The sequence below is a fragment of the Vipera berus genome, assembly GCF_964194415.1.
Source record: "Vipera berus genome assembly, chromosome: 2".
NCBI lineage: Eukaryota > Metazoa > Chordata > Lepidosauria > Squamata > Viperidae > Vipera > Vipera berus.
In genome coordinates, this window is record NC_138203.1 from 120,596,037 (window position 1) to 120,616,858 (window position 20,822).

The 20,822-nt window shown below is 40.2% G+C and overlaps 1 protein-coding gene across 1 annotated transcript in view; it reads left to right on the plus strand.

Annotated features, from left to right (window-relative positions):
• Positions 1-692: 692 nt before the first annotated feature.
• The window catches only part of DNMT1 (DNA methyltransferase 1), a 40,208-nt gene continuing 20,078 nt past the window's right edge, over positions 693-20,822 (plus strand). Inside the window, exons 1-13 of the mRNA XM_081320343.1 lie at positions 693-781; positions 7,902-7,944; positions 8,083-8,190; positions 9,836-10,112; positions 10,716-10,788; positions 11,965-12,076; positions 12,801-12,841; positions 14,173-14,224; positions 16,183-16,266; positions 16,349-16,458; positions 17,394-17,512; positions 19,548-19,640; positions 20,067-20,218. Of these exons, the coding sequence (XP_081176469.1) occupies positions 735-781; positions 7,902-7,944; positions 8,083-8,190; positions 9,836-10,112; positions 10,716-10,788; positions 11,965-12,076; positions 12,801-12,841; positions 14,173-14,224; positions 16,183-16,266; positions 16,349-16,458; positions 17,394-17,512; positions 19,548-19,640; positions 20,067-20,218 (1,311 nt within the window). The 5' untranslated portion in view covers positions 693-734. The remainder of the gene's footprint in view (positions 782-7,901; positions 7,945-8,082; positions 8,191-9,835; positions 10,113-10,715; positions 10,789-11,964; positions 12,077-12,800; positions 12,842-14,172; positions 14,225-16,182; positions 16,267-16,348; positions 16,459-17,393; positions 17,513-19,547; positions 19,641-20,066; positions 20,219-20,822) is intronic.

Below are 20,822 nucleotides of genomic sequence, written 5' to 3' on the forward strand. Positions count from 1 at the left end.
ACCCAAAACTCTACAGTTCAGTTCTGAAGTACAGATATTCTTTTCTATTAGTCAAATATAGTCCAAATATATTAAGGAATCTATGATGAATATTAGCAGAATATGGATCGCTGAGCCCAAAATAACTGCGCATCAGGAAAGCACAGTGATTTTAAAAAAGAGCTTCAGCCCACGATTTGAATGGCCACATGTTTGGAATATTCAGATACTGCGGGAACAAGCTGTACGGGAAGATTACTGCCTTCTTTATTTGAATTTTCCAGGTGGTCAGGGGAAGCAGGAAAAGTGCCGGACTGAACTGAACCAGCAAAATTCCTACGCTATTATCTGTAACGAGTTTCTACGGGCAAAGGCTGCTTGAGCTAAAATCAGGGAGAAAAAGCCGAAATACTGGTCTCCCGCGCCCTGCAGCTTGCCTCTCCCGGCAGCACCGAGCCAGCTGCTTTTGGAAACCAGAAAGCCGAAAATAACGAACCCCGGCTTTGCACAGGGCAGCTTCTGCGCGCGCTGCCCGCTCACCCGTCCGCTTCTCTCTCCCTCCTCCCCCCCACCCGCCGTTTGGTTTCTCCCTCTCCCTGAATGGCGACTTGATAAGTTCCGCCCTTTCCTCCCTCCCCTTTCCTCCCCCACCCCTGTGCAGGATGGTCTATCCCGAAGCCGCTCCGCCCCCTCCCTCCCCGGTGCGCGCCAAATCGGCTCCCGTCGGATCCTTGCCTGCTGTCCTGCCGGTCCCGATGCCCGCCCAGGCCGCTCCGCTGACCCCGGAGGAGCTGCGCAGGCGGTGAGTACTCGGCGCCGGGGAGGACTCGGCCGGCGGATCCCCGGCCGGAGGTTATTTCGCTCCCCTGTCCTGTCCCGAGGGCACGTTGACCTCTCCCGCCCCCCCACGCCCGTGGGCACAGCTCCTGCGGAGGCTGGGGCTGGTCTTCGGCACCCTTCTAATCTGGGCGGGGAGGAGGGGGGGTTTCCCCCTTCATCGTCCCCGTAGTCGCCCCCCCCCCACTTGCATTTCGGGGCAAGGGGAGCGAGACCCCTCGTGCTTCCTCTACCCTCTTCCTGCTTGATGGTGAATCTCTCTCTCCGTTCTCCAAACTGACAATTCCCGGGCTCCCCGGTTTCGATCTTCCGCCTCCCCGGACGTGCCGCGCGGCCGTTGGGTTACGCAGGGTGCGAAAAAGTTCCCGAAGGGGGGGGAAGTGCGACAAGGGAGCCCGGAACTGTATGGAGAGAAGTAAAGGAAGGTGCTAGTTCTCTTCTCTCCCTCCCTCCCCCCCCCCCGCCACTTTTAATAGCCTGCAGTGGATTTCTGAGTCTCTTTGCGGGGGGGGGGGTAACTAGGAGAAAGCATTTTTGTGTTTTTTTAGTTTGAAAAAAAGGATATTTCTCCCAGATAGTGATAGGGACCAGAAGTGCAAGGCCCTTCAAATTCTTTACATAATGTTTTTTTTTTCCCCCGTTGGAGGGAGAAGATATTTACTTGGATAAAGGAATGGGGATGTATTCTGTTTCTTGTTCCTAGGATTGTTTGACCTCTGCGCTATTTTCTTCTCCTTAGTGCTTTCCCCCCCATACCTGTCAAGTGGCAAAACTTAGTTTTAATTTGTTCCCAAAATCAGTTAAAATAAATATGTTATCAAGTTTTAGGGCCTTCCGTCCTGGGGTCGAATTGTCTCTCTCCAAGGCAACTATTGGAAAGAAAGAAAAAAGAGGAGAAAAAAGTGAGGGGATTTACTAAAAACATTCAAAGGTGCCAGCTGCTTTTTGAGTGGAGGTGGGAATGCGTAGAGCATCAGAAATTAGCCACTGTATATCTCACAAGCATATGGGCCTCATCTTTCCTCTGCCCTTCCTTTTTTTCTCCTTATGCCACCCCTTGCCATCTGGGACAGGAAGTGAAAACGAATTTCTTTTCCAGTTGAAAGCGCATCTTGGCGGGAACATTTGTTTGTGTTTAGGGCAAGGATTAACGCAGGCGCACACACGCGGTTCAGGAAGCATTGGTTAACATGCCCTGACTTCTGCATAAAAATAAGGGGGGGGGGGGAAATGACATGGGTTGGGTTGTTGGCAATCATGAGCTTGCAGGATGGGGTGGTGGCTTTCTGCTCTGGCACTTCCAGCAGCGCGCTGCATTTCAATGGAACCTGGCTCTTTCTAATGGAGGTGGGTTTTTGTGAGCCTCTTTCCCTGGGCAGAATTATCTGACAATTGCTCCAAATAATCAGTGCTGTGCACATTATCATGTTGGTTCAAAACAAGTTGTCTTTTTTTAAGTCCTTTTGCTTCCTCGCTTTCACTGGAATGGATAGCTATTATCCTCCACCAGAGAAACATATGAAGCGCTCTTCGTCTCTTTCCCCCAACCCAGCCTCTTCACTCCAATAGTGTTGCTACGGACATAGGTCAGTTTCTTTGTACTATGGGAAAATATTTGATCTTTACCATTCATCAGCTTTAGGCTTTAAGTTCTATAAGCCCTATTAAGGTTGTTAGAAAACAGATTATATATACAACTATTTCTTTTCTTGCTGAAAAATAAATTTTGAGGCAAAACAAATGTTGCTCTCTCCTGCTTCTTTAGTTTAGTATCTGCTAAATCTCTGTGTTCCAGCTCTCAAGTCTACTTTAGGTGGTTTTTCAGACCTGCCTGCAAAATGGAGCCAAAAATGAGTGCTTATTGGGAATGAGTTGACTTTTGTGCAGCCATGGAGAGCTTGGAAGAAGTGTTCCTTTTCTTTCTTTTTCAGCTTCTCATTAAATTGCCTGCAAGCTAACGTACTACCTTTAAGGATACCATACTACTATGACCGTTGTGATTAAGCACACTAGATGTACCACATGGGACATCTATTTGTGTATCTCCTTCCTTCTGACAGAGACTGTGTTGCTTTTGTTTGGAGTCACAATGGGCAGGAACCTGCTCACCTGCCCTTCAGACAGAACATCAACACTTGAATTTTTTCTCAACTCTATTCTCTTGTTCCCATTTTCATGACAGTTGTAATACATAATTGCCAGTCTTGGCAGGATTTGTAATGAAATTCCATCCAAGTCAACCGTTCTATCTGAATAAAATCTCTTTGGCTTCTTCTAATTTCTATTATAGAACTGTCACCCTTGGTTTTGACGTGGTTTATGGTCATAACAGAAGAGTCATAAAACCTTGTATCAGCAAAGTCCTTTAATTTTTTCTTGCACCTTGGAGTGCTCCCTTGCCCTTTCCTTGTATTGCCAGTGGGGAGCAATGAGTCCACTGTAGAGAAATACAGTCACAGAGTAAAATTTTGAACAGCTTTGGTTGAATGTTTTAAAATGAAACCTCAGCTAGTTTGCTTTGGCAGGAAATTTACAAATTGCATGATTAATCAAGAAGCAACCTGAAGCTGAAGGTTTTTTGGTTACTGTGACAAGTCACTGGTCCAGGAGGTTGCTTTCATTTAAAAATATATTTTTTAAAAAAAAATATGGGGAAACAGAAAAGACAGAAAGAAACTAAAATTTATTCTTTTTTTTATTATTGCTACAGTAATTGTTAGCCATGCGGCATATTGATTTTGTAGAATGAAACTGATTCTCAGCTGAGAATTATTTAAAGAATTTATTTTAACAGTGGAGCAAGGGATGGTTCAAGGTTTGCCCCCATGATTTTTTTTTAAAGTTCTGCTGCCTGACCCTAAACAAATCTTGTACTCAAGCTAAAACAGTAAAAGAGTGCTTATATTGGAGTGATTGTGCAGGTGATTAAGAACATAAACCAACTAGCTTTGTGGCAAGTTTAACCATAGTGGCTAAAGATGAGAGGAAGTGGGTGCACAGAGGGATAACTTTTTTTGCCAGTTGCAGAAAAAAAGATTTGTTACAATTTTAAAAGCTAGGGTTTTTTTTGTAGTAGTAGTTGTAGTACTAGTAAAAACTTTTATAAGTATGACCCAGCTGTCAAATGCATGAAGCTTAAATATTTTAATTACATACCAGGTGAAGGTGGGGATGTTTTTACAGAGTAAGGCCAAGCAGCATTATGAAGAATATGAATAAAAAGTCAAAAGGTAAACACTTTAATCGGAGTAAGTATAGCCCACTTTAAATGGTGATGAATAGTGTACTTAAAGTGCTATAATAATAACAGCTGACATCCTTCTTTGATTTAACCTGGTCTGTATTAGTTCTAGGATATAAATTTGGAAATTCCAACCTGAAATGTATCTGGAGTCTCCAGAGAGGTTTTTTTCCCCAATCAGGGCAGTAGGCAAAGAAAAAAAAGCCAATTTTTGAATGAAGAGGTCTTTGTAAAAAAAAGCAGTATGGCCGTTGTTGTTGTTAGTTGCGAACTCGTGTCCGACCCATCGTGACCCCATGGACAACATTCCTCCAGGCCTTCCTGTCCTCTACCATCGATGGAGTCCCTTTAAGCTCACGCCTACTGCTTCAGTGACTCCATCCAGCCAGCTCATTCTCTGTCGTCCCCTTCTTCTATTGCCCTCAATCTTTCCCAGCATTAGGCTCTTCTCCAGTGAGTCCTTCCTTCTCATTAGGTGGCCAAAGTATTTGAGTTTCAACAGAATAGCCGTATAGCTTGCTAAATTATATAACCAGAATAGTACTGACAAAATATATATGGAGAGGACAGTTCCCTGATGTGCCTCCACAGGAAAGCATTTGACTTCACTGGAGTAGTAGAAATACTTTGGTCTCTGATATTGCTGTTGACATTTTGATCATGTTTCTGACTATCTTTACACATGAGAGTAAATGAAATGTAATCCAAAGAGGGTCTTAACACTGTTGTCTCATAGGGACCAGTCTCTTGCATGGGTATAGACACAGTTGAATGATAAGATCCAGAAGAATATATTAATATCTTCTTCAATAACCGTCTACTGTTTTGTTTTGAAAGAAGATAGGAAATCTGTGGCCCAGAATCTACCTGTAATTTCTTTTTACCTGTTTGCATGTCATTCTGTCTGGGGCAGTGTGCTCACTCTGAACTATGAAGTCAGTAGTACAAAGAGTCCTTTGAGCCAGAAGAAAACTCTTTTCCCACGATATCCACATCTTGTGTTCTGTTTCTCACATTTCCAATTTATGATATAGTTTTAGGTGAAAGCAGATAGAAAACTGGGCATTCAGTTTGTCTTGTTTTACTACATTAGTAATCTAGTGAAATGGTTATTTTAGCTGGTACTACAATAAAGAAGGGATCAGAAGAAGTCAAATAACACAAAAACAGTGTTTCCTGTAAAAAAAGGTTGAAGCCCTAACCTAAGGCATGTTTTTCAGTGTCTCTATGAATAGATTTGTTTGTATTTGTGTGTGGAAATCATTACCTGTGCTTATAATCGCTTCCTCTACCTTTGTGTTGGCAGCTATAGATTTCAATCTGAAGTATGAGATGAGGCTTTGGGCTCTCTGTACCTCTGCTGCATAGAAATTAAGAGAACTATTCTTAGTTGTGGAATTACTCTTGCCAATTAGAAGCATCCTCTAAGATGACATTCAATCAGAATAGAACTAGAAGGGGCCTTGGAGGTCTTCTAGTCCAGCCTCCTGCTCAAGCAGGAGACCTTATGCCATTTCAGACAAGTGATTATCCAGTCTTTTCTTAAAAACCTCCCGTGATGAAGCACCCACAACTTCTGATGGCAAGCTGTTCCACTGGTTAATTGTCCTCACTGTTAGGAAGTTTCTCCTTAATTCAAGGTTGCTTCTCTCCTTGATTAGTTTCCATCCATTGTTTCTTGTCCTGCCCTCTGGTGCTTTGGAGAATAAGTTGACCCCCCTCCTCTTTGTGGCAACCTCTCAAATACTGGAACACTGCTATCATGTCTCCCATAGTTCTTCTTTTCTCTAGACTAGCCAAACCCAAATCCTACAACCATTCTTCATATCAATCACCAGGCCCTTAATTATCTTAGTTCAGGGATGTCAAACTCGCAATGTCACATGACGTGTTGCAACGTATCGTGACTTTTTTGCCATTGCCAGCAATGGGGTGGGCGCGGTTTCACTATGATGCATCCAGCCCACGGGCCGGCAGTTTGGCACCCCTGTCTTAGTTGTTGCTCTTTGCACTTTTTCCAAAGTCTCAACATCTTTTTTGTAATGTGAGCAAAACTGGATTATTAATAAAGGGATGAATTGGGTATTTGCTCTATGAATTGAACTTTAACACCATCTCATTTTTTTTGAGATATACTGTATATTAATCGATGTAGACTTTTTTCCTCCTTTAATTTTGATTACTCCTATTAGAATGTTAATTAGAATTTCCCCCCAATTTGGGAGCTTCAAGATAATTTGGATTGCAGCCTCCTTCAAGCCCTTTGATTGCTTGAGATAGCCGGGCATGGTTGGATTTGTAGCCCAAAAGTTCTCATCAAGTATAGGAAAGATGGTTTAAATCAAGCTAGTTTTCTCTTCTTCTTTTTTGGCCGTGGATGAACCTAGTTACTTTTATTACATTAGTGTTTATTGCCAGCTGAACTGCTTTACTCATACTAAGACAATGGGAGCTAAGTGGTTTTTCCAGTCAGCTAAAGAAGGTCAGAAAAGGCCTATTACTTCCTGGTACAGGTATTTTCCTTTGGCACAACCTAAGGGATTTGCAGGTGCTCTGGATAAAGGAAGCTGTGCATATGTATGTAAGGTGGTCCCATTAGAACCTGGTAGATGCAATATGAGAGGAATAATGTTAACAAATCCTATTGGTTTGGGGGTTTCTTGGATGTCATGTTGATCAGCCAGCCTATTCTCAGTGCAAGAAGTGATTTTGCCTGATTTTAAAACAAATGGAGTTTACTGCTTTTTTAAGTTCAACTATTTTAATGAGGAAGAGGAATATATGGATTCCTTGTTTCCCTAGAATGAAGAGTGGGTCACTTATCTTAAATTAGACCATTTTATCCTTAACGTATACCTGCCAAACCATACTTCACATGACACTAGACCAGGCATGTCAAACTCACGACGTCACGTGACGTCATGCAACGTATCATGACTTTTTCCCCATTGCCAGCAATGGGGTGGGTGCGGTTTCTGCGTGACGCATCTGGCCCATGGGCCAGCAGTTTGACATGCCTGCACTAGACCTATTGATATATGAGGGTTCAATTCTCAATCACCAGTTTTAATTATGTTCAGTGCAAGTACTTGAGGTAGTTTATCTTCTAAAAGTGTGTGAATTTTTTCCTCAACCCAAGCACCGTCTGAATTGCTTTTAGCAAGATGCACAATCAAAATATATTTAAATTATGCTTCCAGGGATTAAAGTGTAACACAAATACTGTTCCTGACTGTCAGATATTTCCACCGATCTTTAGTGCTAATGACCTCGGGCTTCATTTACTTTAGAAGCTGCCCCCCATCTAAGCACAACATGACAAATATTGTTGCAGTCCTAAAGGGTATTTTTAATGTGATCCTTTATTTCTTGGGATTCTAATAGTAATCCAGAGGAAGTCTCAAGTTTACCTACTCCCTCTTTCTATGTAAAAGAATTGCACTCATGGAATGCTGAGATCTTCACTCAGTGAAGAATCTCCTTTGATTGCCCACAACAGTCTTGTTCACAAATATTGTGCTAAGCCAAACTGTGGTTTGGCTTGTTCATGGATTTGTGTTTTTATGTCTATCAAGCCAACAGTAACCTGTTCAACAAACCATACTTAAACTTTGGCTTGGCACAATATGACAGTGTCAGTGAGTCATTTCTGAATTTGTTCCACTAGGAACTACCGTATATCCTACTGTGATAAAAGTCACAGATCAAAGGGGTTGTGTATATCTAAATCGGTTGTTGATCTTCTAACTTGGCCTTCATTTCATAGGAGAAATTTCCTCCAAAAGTCAAGAGGGCAAAATAGAAAACTAATTTGTGATGTCTTTGTGTTTTGCTTTAAAAACAGGCTGAAAGATCTAGAGAGGGATGAAGATGGTCTTGGTGAAAGAGTAAGTAACAAACTTCTTACTGCACCCTTCCCATGAAGAGTCATGAAATATCCTTCTGCTTCTGTTGCTTGGGAAGCTTCTGCAGACCTGGTCACTAGCTGTGGTACTCACCTAGTCTTTTCTCCTTTCTGGCTTTAGGAATGTGTTAAAGAAAAGCTGAGTTTGATACATGGCTTCTTACAAGTAGATGTTCAAAATCAGTTGAAAGATCTGGAGACCAAGTTGCACAAAGAGGAACTTTCTGAGGTGGGTAATCAAGATAAATAGATTCATCCCATTTTGTTCAACTCTTGTTTGCTTTGCCTGCCTTACAATTAATGTTCAGAATGCTAACAGTGATTTCAGAATGAGAGGATGCATGGTTGCTGCAAGTCTAATTTTGTTCCTGCAAGTTTTCGTTGCGTATCTTAACTTGAACATCTGATCAAGGCACAGTGCTAGAGGAAACAAATTCTTTTGCTTTGTGATTTAAGCATATCTGAAAATTTCTCATATATACCATTAATCTATAGGAAGAAAGACATGACCTGAGAATTGCTATCAATTTATGTAGCTTTTCAAAGTAAGTCTTGAAATCAAAATACAAACCTATGCTACTAATACATGTATAATTGGCCCTGTTATAAGAAGACCTGATCATTCAGAACCCCCACAGCCTCAGTTTTAAAAGAGATTATTTTTGAGCATCTAAATTTGCTGATATTTAAATTCAGTAAAGTATTTACTTTGCTAAGGATGTCATTACAAGAAAATTGTCTCTTGCTTGTAGAATTGTATTATTTCAAACAATATTCAGTTTTGCTCCTGGAATTTGAAACTTTTTACATCCTTCCACTGTGCAAAGAACAATATTGCGAGATCACTTTTTTAAGTAAAATATAAAATAAAATGTCAAAACAGGTCGTCCCTCAAGTTATGACCGCATTTGAGCAAATCATTTCTGTTGTTAAGTGAGTTTTGGCCCACTTTACGATATTTCTTGCGACAGTTGTTAAGTGAATCAATGCAGTTGATAAGTTAGTAACACGGCTGTTAAGTGAATCTGGCTTCCCCATTGATTTTCCGTGTCAAAAGGTTGCAAAAGAGATCACATGACCCTGTGACATTACTGCAGCCGTCATAAGTGTGAACCAGTTGCCAAGCGTCTGAATTTTGATCACATGATCATGGGGATGCTGCCAGAGGTTATAAGTGTGAAAAGTGATCATAAACCACATTTTTCCCTGCCGTTGTAACTTTGAACGGTCACTAAGTGAACTGTTACTACCTGTATACAATTTCCCACTAAAGCTAAATTTTAAAATTCCAGATTTATGCTGGGGAAATTGAAATCTGTCTTTTTAATGAGTCATTTAGATTGTTTTATAATAGGATCAATACATCATTAGTGAGGATTCCATTCATATTTTGGATATTAATATTAAATTATTTTCATAACAATTTAAGTATGCTACTTAAATAATCTGTAAAAACATAACTAGGGATTTACTAAATTGTGATTATCTTAGTTAACCTACTTAAGTAGAATAACAAAGTAAGATATGCCTTTTACAGTCTTCACACACACAATGTTCTTTCTCCGTGTGATGGAGTGTGCAAACATGCATGTTATCAGCATAGTAAGAACCTGCTCATAAATTTCCTAAACCAATACTTTTGTTGATTATTGGCAAACTAGCTACTTCCATGAGCATGGAAATGGCTGTCCCTATTTCTTTTTTTAAACGGAAATATGGACATTCATAATTTAAGAACTGAAACCTATAGAATTAAAATGAATTATGCTAAAGAGATGATCCTGGTTAGTTAGGAGGCAGCGTCTCATGGAATCACAAATGAAATCCCCTTCATCTATAAATATGTTCAACCGAGTCTTTCCCTTCTACTACAGGAACTCTACCTGGCCAAAGTCAAAGCCCTGCTCCATAGAGAACTGTCTTTAGAAAATGGAGACAACTTGGCATTTGGCCAGAAGCTCAATGGATGCTCAGAAAATGGTGGCTATGGCAGTGATGAAGACTCTGAGAGAGCGGAGAACAAGGGGAAGGAGGAAAGCGGCATGGAAGTTGAAGAGGCTGCCTCATCTTCCTCCTCAACCCCATTATCTTCACCATTTGTTCCAAAAGCTCGAAGAGGCAGGAAGAGCAAGTCCAACAGTGAGAATAGAAGTAAGATGTGTATTATCTACTTAACAGACATTTGCCTGGGGGAGGGGAGGTTAGTTGTAAATTTGGGGCTTAAAGGGATACCATCCTAAATTGTCTCTAAACAAGAATAGCTTAACATTTATAAAAAATTGGTTATTTTCCCCCATCACTAGTCTCAACTGGCCAACGTAATGTTGTAAGCAACCTTAAAGTGGGATTCTCCCTTTAATTTTAGCACATTTTTATTGCAATTTTCAGAAGTAGGTCTCCCTAAGAAAACTTTGTTTTGAAAGGGGATAAACATTTTAAAAGAAAATGCAATAAATAATCTAAGAGGGGAGGTAGGCAAATGTCTCCCATAGCAACAAAATTGCAGGCGACCTCCTTATGCGTACCAATGATGTCTAGATCTTTGCATTCCCTCACATATACAGAGCTCATAAACTCTTGTCTCCTATCACAGCCTAAAAAATCCCTGCAATATTGCAATAACCTTCTTACTAGAGCATAATACATGGAGATTAGATGTGTTCCTTTAAATCAGGGGTGTATAGCCACATTAAGCACTTTTAAAATGGCAACCATAATTTCTGCCTGGCAACATTTATAAAAATGGATTTGCAGGAACCTCAACCAGCTCCAGGATCACCCGTAGTTCTGGCAAGCAGCCAACCATAATGGCTCTATTTTCCAAAGGGTGAGTAAGTTATGTGAAATCCTGGTATTTTTCTACTTTCATTTGTTTGTGCCTCTTCTGACTCTTTATTGACACCTGTAAGCTCTCTTCCTTTTTTCTTTTTTTTCCCTTTACTCCAATTGTGACATGACTACTTGCATTGAAATAATGTCAAGGAGCAGGCAGAGATAAATACTGAGATATATGTTTCCAATGAGGAATAGAACAGTAGACTGTCCTGGGGCAAAGAGTTGGGAGTCAGCTTGCAATGAAATTGCTGGTTCCTAATCAGAGATTTCAGTAACAATACAGTCCTCATTTAACAATCACAATTGGGACTGGCAACTCCATTGCTAATGAACAATCATGGGACTCTGACTGTGCTTAACAGTTTTACTTCAGCTTTTCTTTTTCCACATTCCCCTTCTCTTTGGAATGCTCACCCCAGCACTGGGATAATTAGCAAGAAGGGAATTAACATTTGTATTTAAATTCATTGGAGAGGAAGGGACTACAAGAGAGTAAGCAGACACATAATGGGGAATATACATTGAAAGGATGCATATGCTGGCTGTTTGCCTAGTGCACTCCTGGCCTTGAGCACGCTAGGCAAACAGCTGGCACTAGCACATTCCTTTCAATGCATTCCCCATTGTCTGCCTGCTTACTTGTAATCACTTCTTCCCCAGTCTCCATTTTTGTGAAGTGGGGGGGAATGAAAAACTAGTTCAGGCACCAGATAAAGTGCACTGGTTGTAATGGTGAACAGGTGACTGAGAAAAAGATGCTGCAAAGGATGTAAATGCGTTTCTTGGTTACAAAGTTATTTTTTCAGCACTATTGTAACTTTGGTCACTGCATAAGGCAGTAAGTGAAGTCTTTCTGTAGATAATCTGTTCCAAGTATGGTACAACTCTGATTGAAAGCCAGACTTCTTATGGTATCAAGAACATAATATTACCATATGTAACATATTAGAAGTAGAAGTACAGGCATGCATTTAGCTACACATTACACACAGCCATAAAGTGACTGAGCCTGAATTTTTAGAAAAAGGATTAATATGGAGAGAATGCAACAAAGAAGTTGGGAGAAAGATGGAACAGATCTCATTTCCCTTAGCTTTGTTTTTCTCTTTGTTAATATGTACTATGAACAGCTCCTTTGATTAATTTATATTTTATGGATCCACAATAGCTCCAATAAACGCAAATCAGATGAGGTGAATGGAGAGCTAAAACAAGAAAGCAATGCAGAAAATGAGGAGGAGGAAGAGGAGGAGGAGGAGGAGGAACTGTCTGGAGAAAAGGTATGCTTGCAACTTAGTTTTCCCCTGTTTGGCATGGGCTGGCTGGAACTTTCAGCTTAACCCCATCTGACAGTTGAGGAGGCTTATGAAAATCTTTGAAAGTTTAGTTTTCCTGTGCCCCTCTGCCAAAAGGCACCCGAATACCTCACTGCAATTTATATCATCTGGGACAAATTAATTTTGGGTTGAATATTAACAGAGTTTGTCCTTTTGTGAGGGAGATTTTTACTGATGCTAACTAGATCTAGCTTCACAATTTGAGCGGCATCTCTGCAGTGTAGGTTGTCTCAGGTTACAACCATAATTGAGCCAAGAATTATGGTCATAGGTTGTTGCAGTTGTTCAGTAGGTGATCATGTCACCATGCCCAATTTTTGTAGTGAACATGGCAGTCATTAAGCTAAAGTGGTGGTCGTTAAGTGAAACCTTTTATCCAATGGCCAGTTTTTTCTGGAAACAGAAAGTAAATGTCAGAAACCAGCAAGGAACATGATTATGATCACGTGACACTGCAAATGGCCATATAGGTGAACTCGTAGCCAAATGCCCAATATGCAATGGCATGAGAGGAGGGGAGATGTAGTTGCCATAACTTCAAAGTTACTTCATAAGTAACTTTTGGGGAGTCTGTCATAACTTCAAGTGGTCACTAAGTGAGGACTACCTATAATTTAAAAAGTATATAAACTTTTTAGCATTTTTTGTTTTCCATTTCCCTCTCAAGGAACAAGATGAGAAAAGAATCAGAACTGAAGCCAAGGAAGGGTAAGTACTGTTGGCTGGATCCTTGACATCTAAAGTACTTTCATCTCCATGGCTTATTAGCAATTACCTAAAACAGTGATCCCAAAGATGAATATACTTAAAAGTGAGTTGCTTTTTTTGTTGAGAGTGAATAATCAGGCAGAACTCAGTGTTAATTACATGCAGCATCCATGGAAAAAGGGGCAGATGCAAATGTGGGCAAGGACTTCTGATTTTTTTTAACGCAGGCAGCACTTCAAATATTGCTTGTTGTGCATTCTGGATCTTGGATTTCACTAACTTGGTGGTCTGTTGATTTATAAACCCACATTTCCTAGAATTGTTAGTGCTGTTAGGACTATTGGAGTTTTAGGCCCAATCTCACTGATATTCTTGACTACAAAGGTTGCTGCATTTTCTCTTTTTCATATCAAGACACAAGGGATATATCAGTTTTGTTTGTGATCATCCTGCAGTCATCTGTTCCCTGTCAGATCTATAACAACGTACTACGGGGTGGAGAACCTGTACTATACTGTTGTTACAGAGCTACAGTTCTAAGCAGACCTGGTCAGATTGGTGTGGAGTGCTGGCTGTTGTATCTTAGCAACATCAGAAGGACCAATTCTAATTTTGCGTAACTTACTGAAGTGTCGGGAGACTTCTGCTGTACTTTTGTAGCAGAGCCTTCTCCGTTTGAATAGAGAGAGGGAAAAGAGTAATAAAAGCAGTTCTTACATTAAAAAAAAACTTCGGTAATCCTGATTGAGTAAAAGTAGTCCTTTAATTATACTTAGGTTTCATTTATTATGTTGATGTGATACTCTGGGAAGTTAGCTCGGAAATGGAAATGCAGGGGGAATTATGTGGGTGGTAGAAAGCATGGAATTTATTACAAGGATTAAAAAAATGGGAATATTATATTCCGATCAGACAGAAAAGGCATCTTCAAGTTTATTGAAAATTCAGCATCTGTCCAGTGTTTTATCATGCTACTGCAGAGATTGGAAGTAATCATTATAAAACTGGAGCAGACACCTGTTTTCATAATAGTGGGAATTTACTATAGTATAGCCAATTATTTGCCTCCTTGGCGGACTTAGCTTTTTATGAGCTTGTTTGTACAAAGAAGTTCTGTGCATGTGTGTTTAGATTTACATTCTAACTTTTGATTATAGGATTCTAGTAAGCCATTTGCAATAAGATAAAAGGCACCACATTAATAATACCATAAATGTGCTATAGTTGGTTATTGGGATCCAAACACTGCAAAATTATCAAGTGTCTTAAATTGTGTTATAATAGCCTGTAATTTCCCTACTTCTGTCATTATGTGTGTCCCTACTCCCCAGGTCTGAGATAAAAGAAGAAGTAAATCAGGTTAAAACTGTGACTCCTGTTAAAGTAAGTAGATATTTTATTTTTGTGGTTTTGTTTGTTTTAATGAATAAAAAACATTGTGTGCACCATAGTTGTTAAATGGAGCTGAATGTTGAAAGTAGTTTGGTGCAAATGAGCCTTTCCCTCTTGGGTGGTAAATCATATTGTGTATATATTTGGCTGAGAAACATGTTTTAATTAGCTGTGTCTGCCACTGTTGTGGTGAAAGCTAGTAAATATTTACAATGGCCAAATGTTCTAAAGTGCTCCATATACATATCATATAAACTTTGTGAGATATGATCATCTCTAGCTTCTCATAATTCACAATCTCCTCAATATTTGAATAAGAAAAGAATGGTAATAATCATATTAACTGCATGGTGAGTGGCTGTAGATAATCATGCTGCTATTTGCTAATAGTTTTACCGTGTGGTTAGTAATGTTTCTTGGTAAATTGCTCTGGAAATGTTTGGCATTACCTCCTGCCTTGGCGTGTAAACATTGAGCACATTCCAACTTGATGCCTTTTAACACCTACAATTCTTCAGCCAACATGAACGCTGTAGTGCAATATATCTGAAAAGCACCAACTCAGAGAAGCCAGAAATAATCTGCAGTTAATTGAAGCTAAACAATCACATAAATTATAATGTGATTTGTGTACATTAAGTGAAAGCCAATGCATAAATTCAGCTGTGTTGCTTGTATACTATAGATTATGGCTTGCTAACCATCTATGGCTTAAAAAAGCTATGGTTTCACGTAATATATAAATCTACTGTCATATAGCAAAATATATACTTCCTGGAATTTTACCTTTCTGAGCAGCAATAATTTTATGGGCTCTGTAAAATTTTTGAATTTATGAAAGAATCTATTGCCCTTTGTTTCCATGAAGTAATAATTAACATACTATTTGAAAATAGCATTACCTTATAAAATATCTAGGTTCCTGATAGCCCGAATTCAGTATTCTAGCTGTGTACTTTTTCTGGGACATTTTACATACAGCAAGGCTTCTTTCAGAATGCTACGGTAGTACTGCATCTCTGATTCACCTCCTCATAAGAGCTTTTCAATTCAACATTATAAGTTTTTGTAAAATGGTAAACCTCTTTATTTATAGAACAAGCTCACAGAGTAGCATAGGAATTTGAAAAGCTGTTTGATTTTACTGCCTTTTCTCTAATAAGTACTTAGGCTCCACTTTATTTTGGAGATGAGCAAAAACAGAACAAATCTAGCAACTAAATGCATAAATATAGTGGCTAGAGTTAAAATCATCTTAGACTTATTCATTAAAGCAAGATTGGGAAACATCATATGTAGCCCCTCAAGAGCCAGCCTATAACAAATGGAATGCCCAGTATTTGCCATTAAAATTCCACAGAATGCAAAAGACCCATTCGTGAATTAAGAACTGGGAAAAAAAAACACGAGTTTGTGCATTCATGTAAATTGCAACATGTTTATTCCATGTTCCAATATATTGTTCTCAAAATTAGATTCAGCAGAGATTCCTGAATTGATTACACTGTCAAGCTCCGAAGATCAGGTTTTTTTAGGACTGCTATTATGTTGCTTCTAGCTTTTCAACAGTTGCGAGGGAAGGGACCTTGGGATCCACAGGTGTTCCCTATCAGCGTGAGAGCCGAAGCTGGTGAAGAAATGTTTTGGCGAGCCGAAGGTTTCTTCTCGTAACAACTGCTGGAGGATTAATTGGACAATGTGACCTGAACTGTCAGAGAGGGAGGGAAAGCTTTTTACTCTTTTAATTATCTGTTTCCCTCCATATTGCCAGATCTAGCTTTCCTTCTATCTGCCGGTATGTTATGCCTGATTAAAGTTTGCGTTAGAGATCGCCGTGTCTCCAGCGTTTTGCTTTGTTGGGGTTTTCAGCCAGGATTTGGCATATGCATTTCTGATTGTCTTGATTCTGGTCCGAGTGAAGTTTTCCTGTCACATCTTTTTTCTTTCAGACGACCCCTCCCAAGTGCATGGAGTGCAGGCAGTACTTGGATGATCCTGATCTGAAGTTCTTTCAGGGGGATCCGGATAGTGCAGTAAGTCGGTCCACTTTTGCAGCGGAAAAATGTCCTCATTTGAATGTTGTCAGAATGGAGACAAAATCTTTTTCACTCCTAGCTGGATGAACCAGAGATGTTGACAGATGAACGCTTGTCCATTTTCGATGCCAATGAAGATGGATTTGAAAGCTATGATGACCTGCCCCAGCACAAAGTAACATTTTTTAGGTAAAACTTTGTTCCGATTCGCTGTAAAGTGTCAGTTGGAAGGTGAGCTGCTTTGGGGAGATTAAAAACCCTGTGGAGTTTTCTTTTTCTTATGAAGTAGGCTTCTTCTACCGTACCCCCCAAAAGTTTGGATTTTTTAATAGTAATTTTATTAAAGATTACAATTAACAACAACAAAAACTAATACGAACTAAAAAAAAATCAGATTCCTTTTCCCTGTCCTCTTGGTCTTGGACATCGGATTTAATCGCTGTATTTTTCTTGAGCAAACCCCAACATGAATTTGGATGGATGGTTGGATTTAACCTAGGATGCATTAATTTAAATTTGCTTAGGTTAAGTTGAATTTGCCATTTGTTCTCCCTGTTACTATGGATGGGTAATTCTAATCCTCAGGGTTCCTTTCAGCAGCCGTTTTTAAGCATGAATGCTGAAAATTGACTGCAGTTTTATTCTTTAAAATCATGTCCCAAAAAAACCCATTTCTTTTTAAACATTTGAGATCTGTACCTGCCCCATAAAAATAGTACAAATTTAAAATAACACAGGAAATGTTTGCAGCCTGAAATTCCACTTGGGCTAGCAGTGTCAAATGATGTTTTTTTTCTGGGTGGTGTAAGACCAGGTTCTTCTCGCTTAAGATTTCTTTCGGTGAAAGTGGCAAAAGACCTTGTAAATAAGCAAGCACACATACTATGCTGTCCTCTTGGCCATCATTCACTTTCCCTAACTTACCTCACCGTGGCCTTACTGTCACCACTTCCTTTGATATATTTTTTTCATTGCAAAAGCACAAGTCTTTATGTGTATTGCCTTGTTATATGGGAACTGTTCTGTGTATATTAATCCTGGGCTGTAGTTTTGTATTTTGCTGTAATAAAATAGCAAGTGTATAATTGATCAAAACATTTACAACCATCACATTCTCTTTACAGTGTATATGATCGAAAAGGTCATCTATGTCCTTTTGATACCGGTCTCATAGAAAGGAATATTGAACTCTACTTCAGTGGTGCTGTGAAGCCAATATATGATGATAACCCTTGCCTGGATGGTAAGAGAAACAGGGGCTTCCTTAGTGCAAGGCTAAGGAAATACGGATCTTTATCAGTGACCATTCTGCAACCTGTGGTTTGTGTAAAATCTGTCTATAATATTTAGAATGGTGATTAGACAAAGAGTTTCCTCCTGGCTTTAGGTTCCTGGGCTTCCAGAACTTCCTGCTGGCTGTTGCTAACAGTTGGAGTCATTTAAGTCATCCTATCCAGATATATCAGAAACTGTCTCACATAGTTTGCATTATTAAAAAAGTGATGCTGAATAATGCTATTATGAAGTTATTTCTTTGTGTTTACTTCTCACATCTACTTCTGAGAACCGGTATGGTGTAGTGGCTAGGGCATCAGCCTAGAAATTGGGAGACAGTGAGTTCTAGTCCCTTAGGCACAAAGCTAGATGGGTGCCTTTGGGCCAGTCACACACACTCAGCCCTTGAAAGTGGGCAAGAGCAAACCACTTCTGAAAAACCTTGCCAAGAAAACTGCAGGGAGTAGTCTAGGCATTCATCAGGAGGCAACACTGACTTGAAGGCACACACACACAAAAACCCTTCATGCTAACAAGATGTGAAGATTTCCAAATTTTATAAGACATTAAAGAATTGGGCCTTTCAGTTTCATAAATGCATACATGGAAAGGAAGTTAGGAACTATTGCCATTTTATGCCACAAAAAGCCGGAGTGACACTTAATATGCATTGCTTGTGTTATTTGGGGCAGAAATTCAGAATTTTCAAGAGCCAGCCAGAGACAAAGTTCACACTAAAGTCAAATATATAGTTGGAGACTAAATTGAACTCCCAGGCAGACAAGTATTTTCAGATTTCAAAAGCAGGCATATGCAACCTCTTTTGGACTAAGAGTATAGTTGCACTTTGAGTAGTCTCCTAGTTTAGGGCTTTTCAACCAGTGGTACGGGTACCACCTGTGGTACATTGGAACCTAGCAGGTGGTACACGACCATCCTAGAAAAGTGGTAGCGGGAGAGGGGGATGAGCTGAACCAGTGGCAGCACCGCACAAGCCTGAGTGAGAGATGGCTGGAGCTGCAGGGCTGTCAGGGCTCAGCGGAAGTGCCAGGATCAGCGTCAGGCTCCATCTGGAGCTCGGCGCTGATCCTGGCGCTTCTGCTGAACCCAGAAGAAGCACCGATCAGCTGGAATGTTGCAGCATCTCCAAGGTCTTGTGATTTACACTCGGAGGCTTGGCAACTGATTCATATTTATAATGGTCACAGTGTCCCAGGGGTCGTGTGAAGTGACCAAAACCTGCTGCAATCACCCAGCAGAGGGGGGGCGGAATCAAAACCCACCCCACCCCTGCTGCCAATCCTCAACAGAAATGCTCACAACAATGAAAACCTCGGACAGGAGGAAGAGCGCCACCGGGCGGGCTGTGGCTTGGGCACTTTTTTCAGAGCCATTGTAACTTCTAACAGTCACTAAGCGAACTGTTGTAAATCGAGGACTACCTGTACTTCATCACTTTTTTTTTTGGTCATCACGTTTTTGACACCTTGCTAGGTGACTGGTGGTACTCAGATGTTGCCATGTCCTAAAAGTGGTACAATGGGTGAAAAAGTTGAAAAGCCCTGTCCTAGTTCCCTACCCAAGGAGTGGGTGAATTAATGAGTTAACATCATTTCCTATGTGTCTCATGATTTGTACCACATTAAAAATTACAGCATGCTGGCAATTTTACAACAGTTTCAGGAACCATGCGGCATAGTTAGATTGTGTACTTTTTGTCCTAAAAAAAAGCTTGAGAAAATAAGGTTATTTGCATTACACCGGGGTGTCAAACTGCCAGCCCACAGGCCAGATGCGTTACGTGGAAGCCATGCCCGCCCCAGCTCCAGCAAGGGGGAAAACGTCGCAATGCGTCACAACATGTCACGTGATATATCTGATTTGAAGTTATAAAAATTCAGAAATGCTACTAATGTTCAAGAAACGTGGAATAAACATTAGAACAACAATAATAGTCTGGAAAACCATGGCAATCTCTTTTTTATTTCCTGCTACTGTTGTAGGGGGTGTCCGAGCCAGAAAAATGGGCCCCATCAATGCTTGGTGGATCACTGGTTTTGATGGAGGGGAGAAAGCTTTAATTGGCTTCACCACAGGTAAGCTCAAGTTGGCAGAGATTAATTCTCAGAAGTGTCAGTTGTGTTTCTCTTATGCACTGGGTTCAAAGTGCATTAAGGTGCAACCAGGCAGACAAAATTGAGCGGCTGAACCAAAACATTCTTCTACATTCTGTCGCCTTTCCCCAACACACATTCCACATTGTGATCTGTTTAAATGCTATATATTAGAAACTGCAAGTGTCCTAAATTCACAGTGATTTTGCCACACCGCACTTGTTTTACCTGATGAAGGTACAGGCTTCCAGGCTTGATATGTATGTTCTTTGAGAAAGATACAAAGCAACTGATTGCAAACCATGGCTATGTGTTTAGAATTTTGAAAATAATAGGCTACATTCCCGGTTATGTGTATGTTCCCACCCAAGTCCCATTAACCGGACATGCATTTGCACTGTGTTCTAGCCTTTGCAGATTACATCCTGATGGAACCTAGTGAAGAATATGCCCCCATCTTTGCACTGATGCAAGAGAAGATTTACATGAGCAAGATTGTTGTTGAATTCTTACAGAACAATCCTGATGTCAGCTATGAGGACTTGTTGAATAAGATAGAGGTTAGTCCAACCAAGCAGGGAAGCCCCATTATTTATGCAGTGTAAAAGAAAATGCCAATATATAGTGCTTCTTCTCAGAAGGCATACACCAGGCTGTGATGTTATAGATACTGTACAACATTTGGCTTATCAGATTGTTGCTTCCCAAATGTAGAAAGAGACCTTGACAGAAATATGCAAGAGCTGCTACCTGGGCAAAGAGGACTAGAGATTGATGTCAGCATCACTAGGTAAACCTATCTAGAAAATAAACTATAGGAAAACTATAATTTATTACAGTAACCTATATTAGCAGAATCCTGCAGGTCTGTTTTAGGTTTCTCCTAATTGTACACCAGTGAATCAGGTAAACATTTCCCTGAACCACTTCCAAATATTATTTTGATTCCCATGAGTTAAAGAACGTTTCAGCCCCAGATCATGAAATGCTGTCACCAATTTTAAAAAAAGAAGCAAATGAATAGAATGTGCTCCTTGTTTCAAAACTCTTTTGATATCCCCTAAATCTGGAGTAGGGAAGTTGTTTCCCTTCAGATTTTGCTGAACTACAGCTTCCTGCAACCTCAGCCCACGTGATTAACAAGGATTGCTTGGAATATAACTT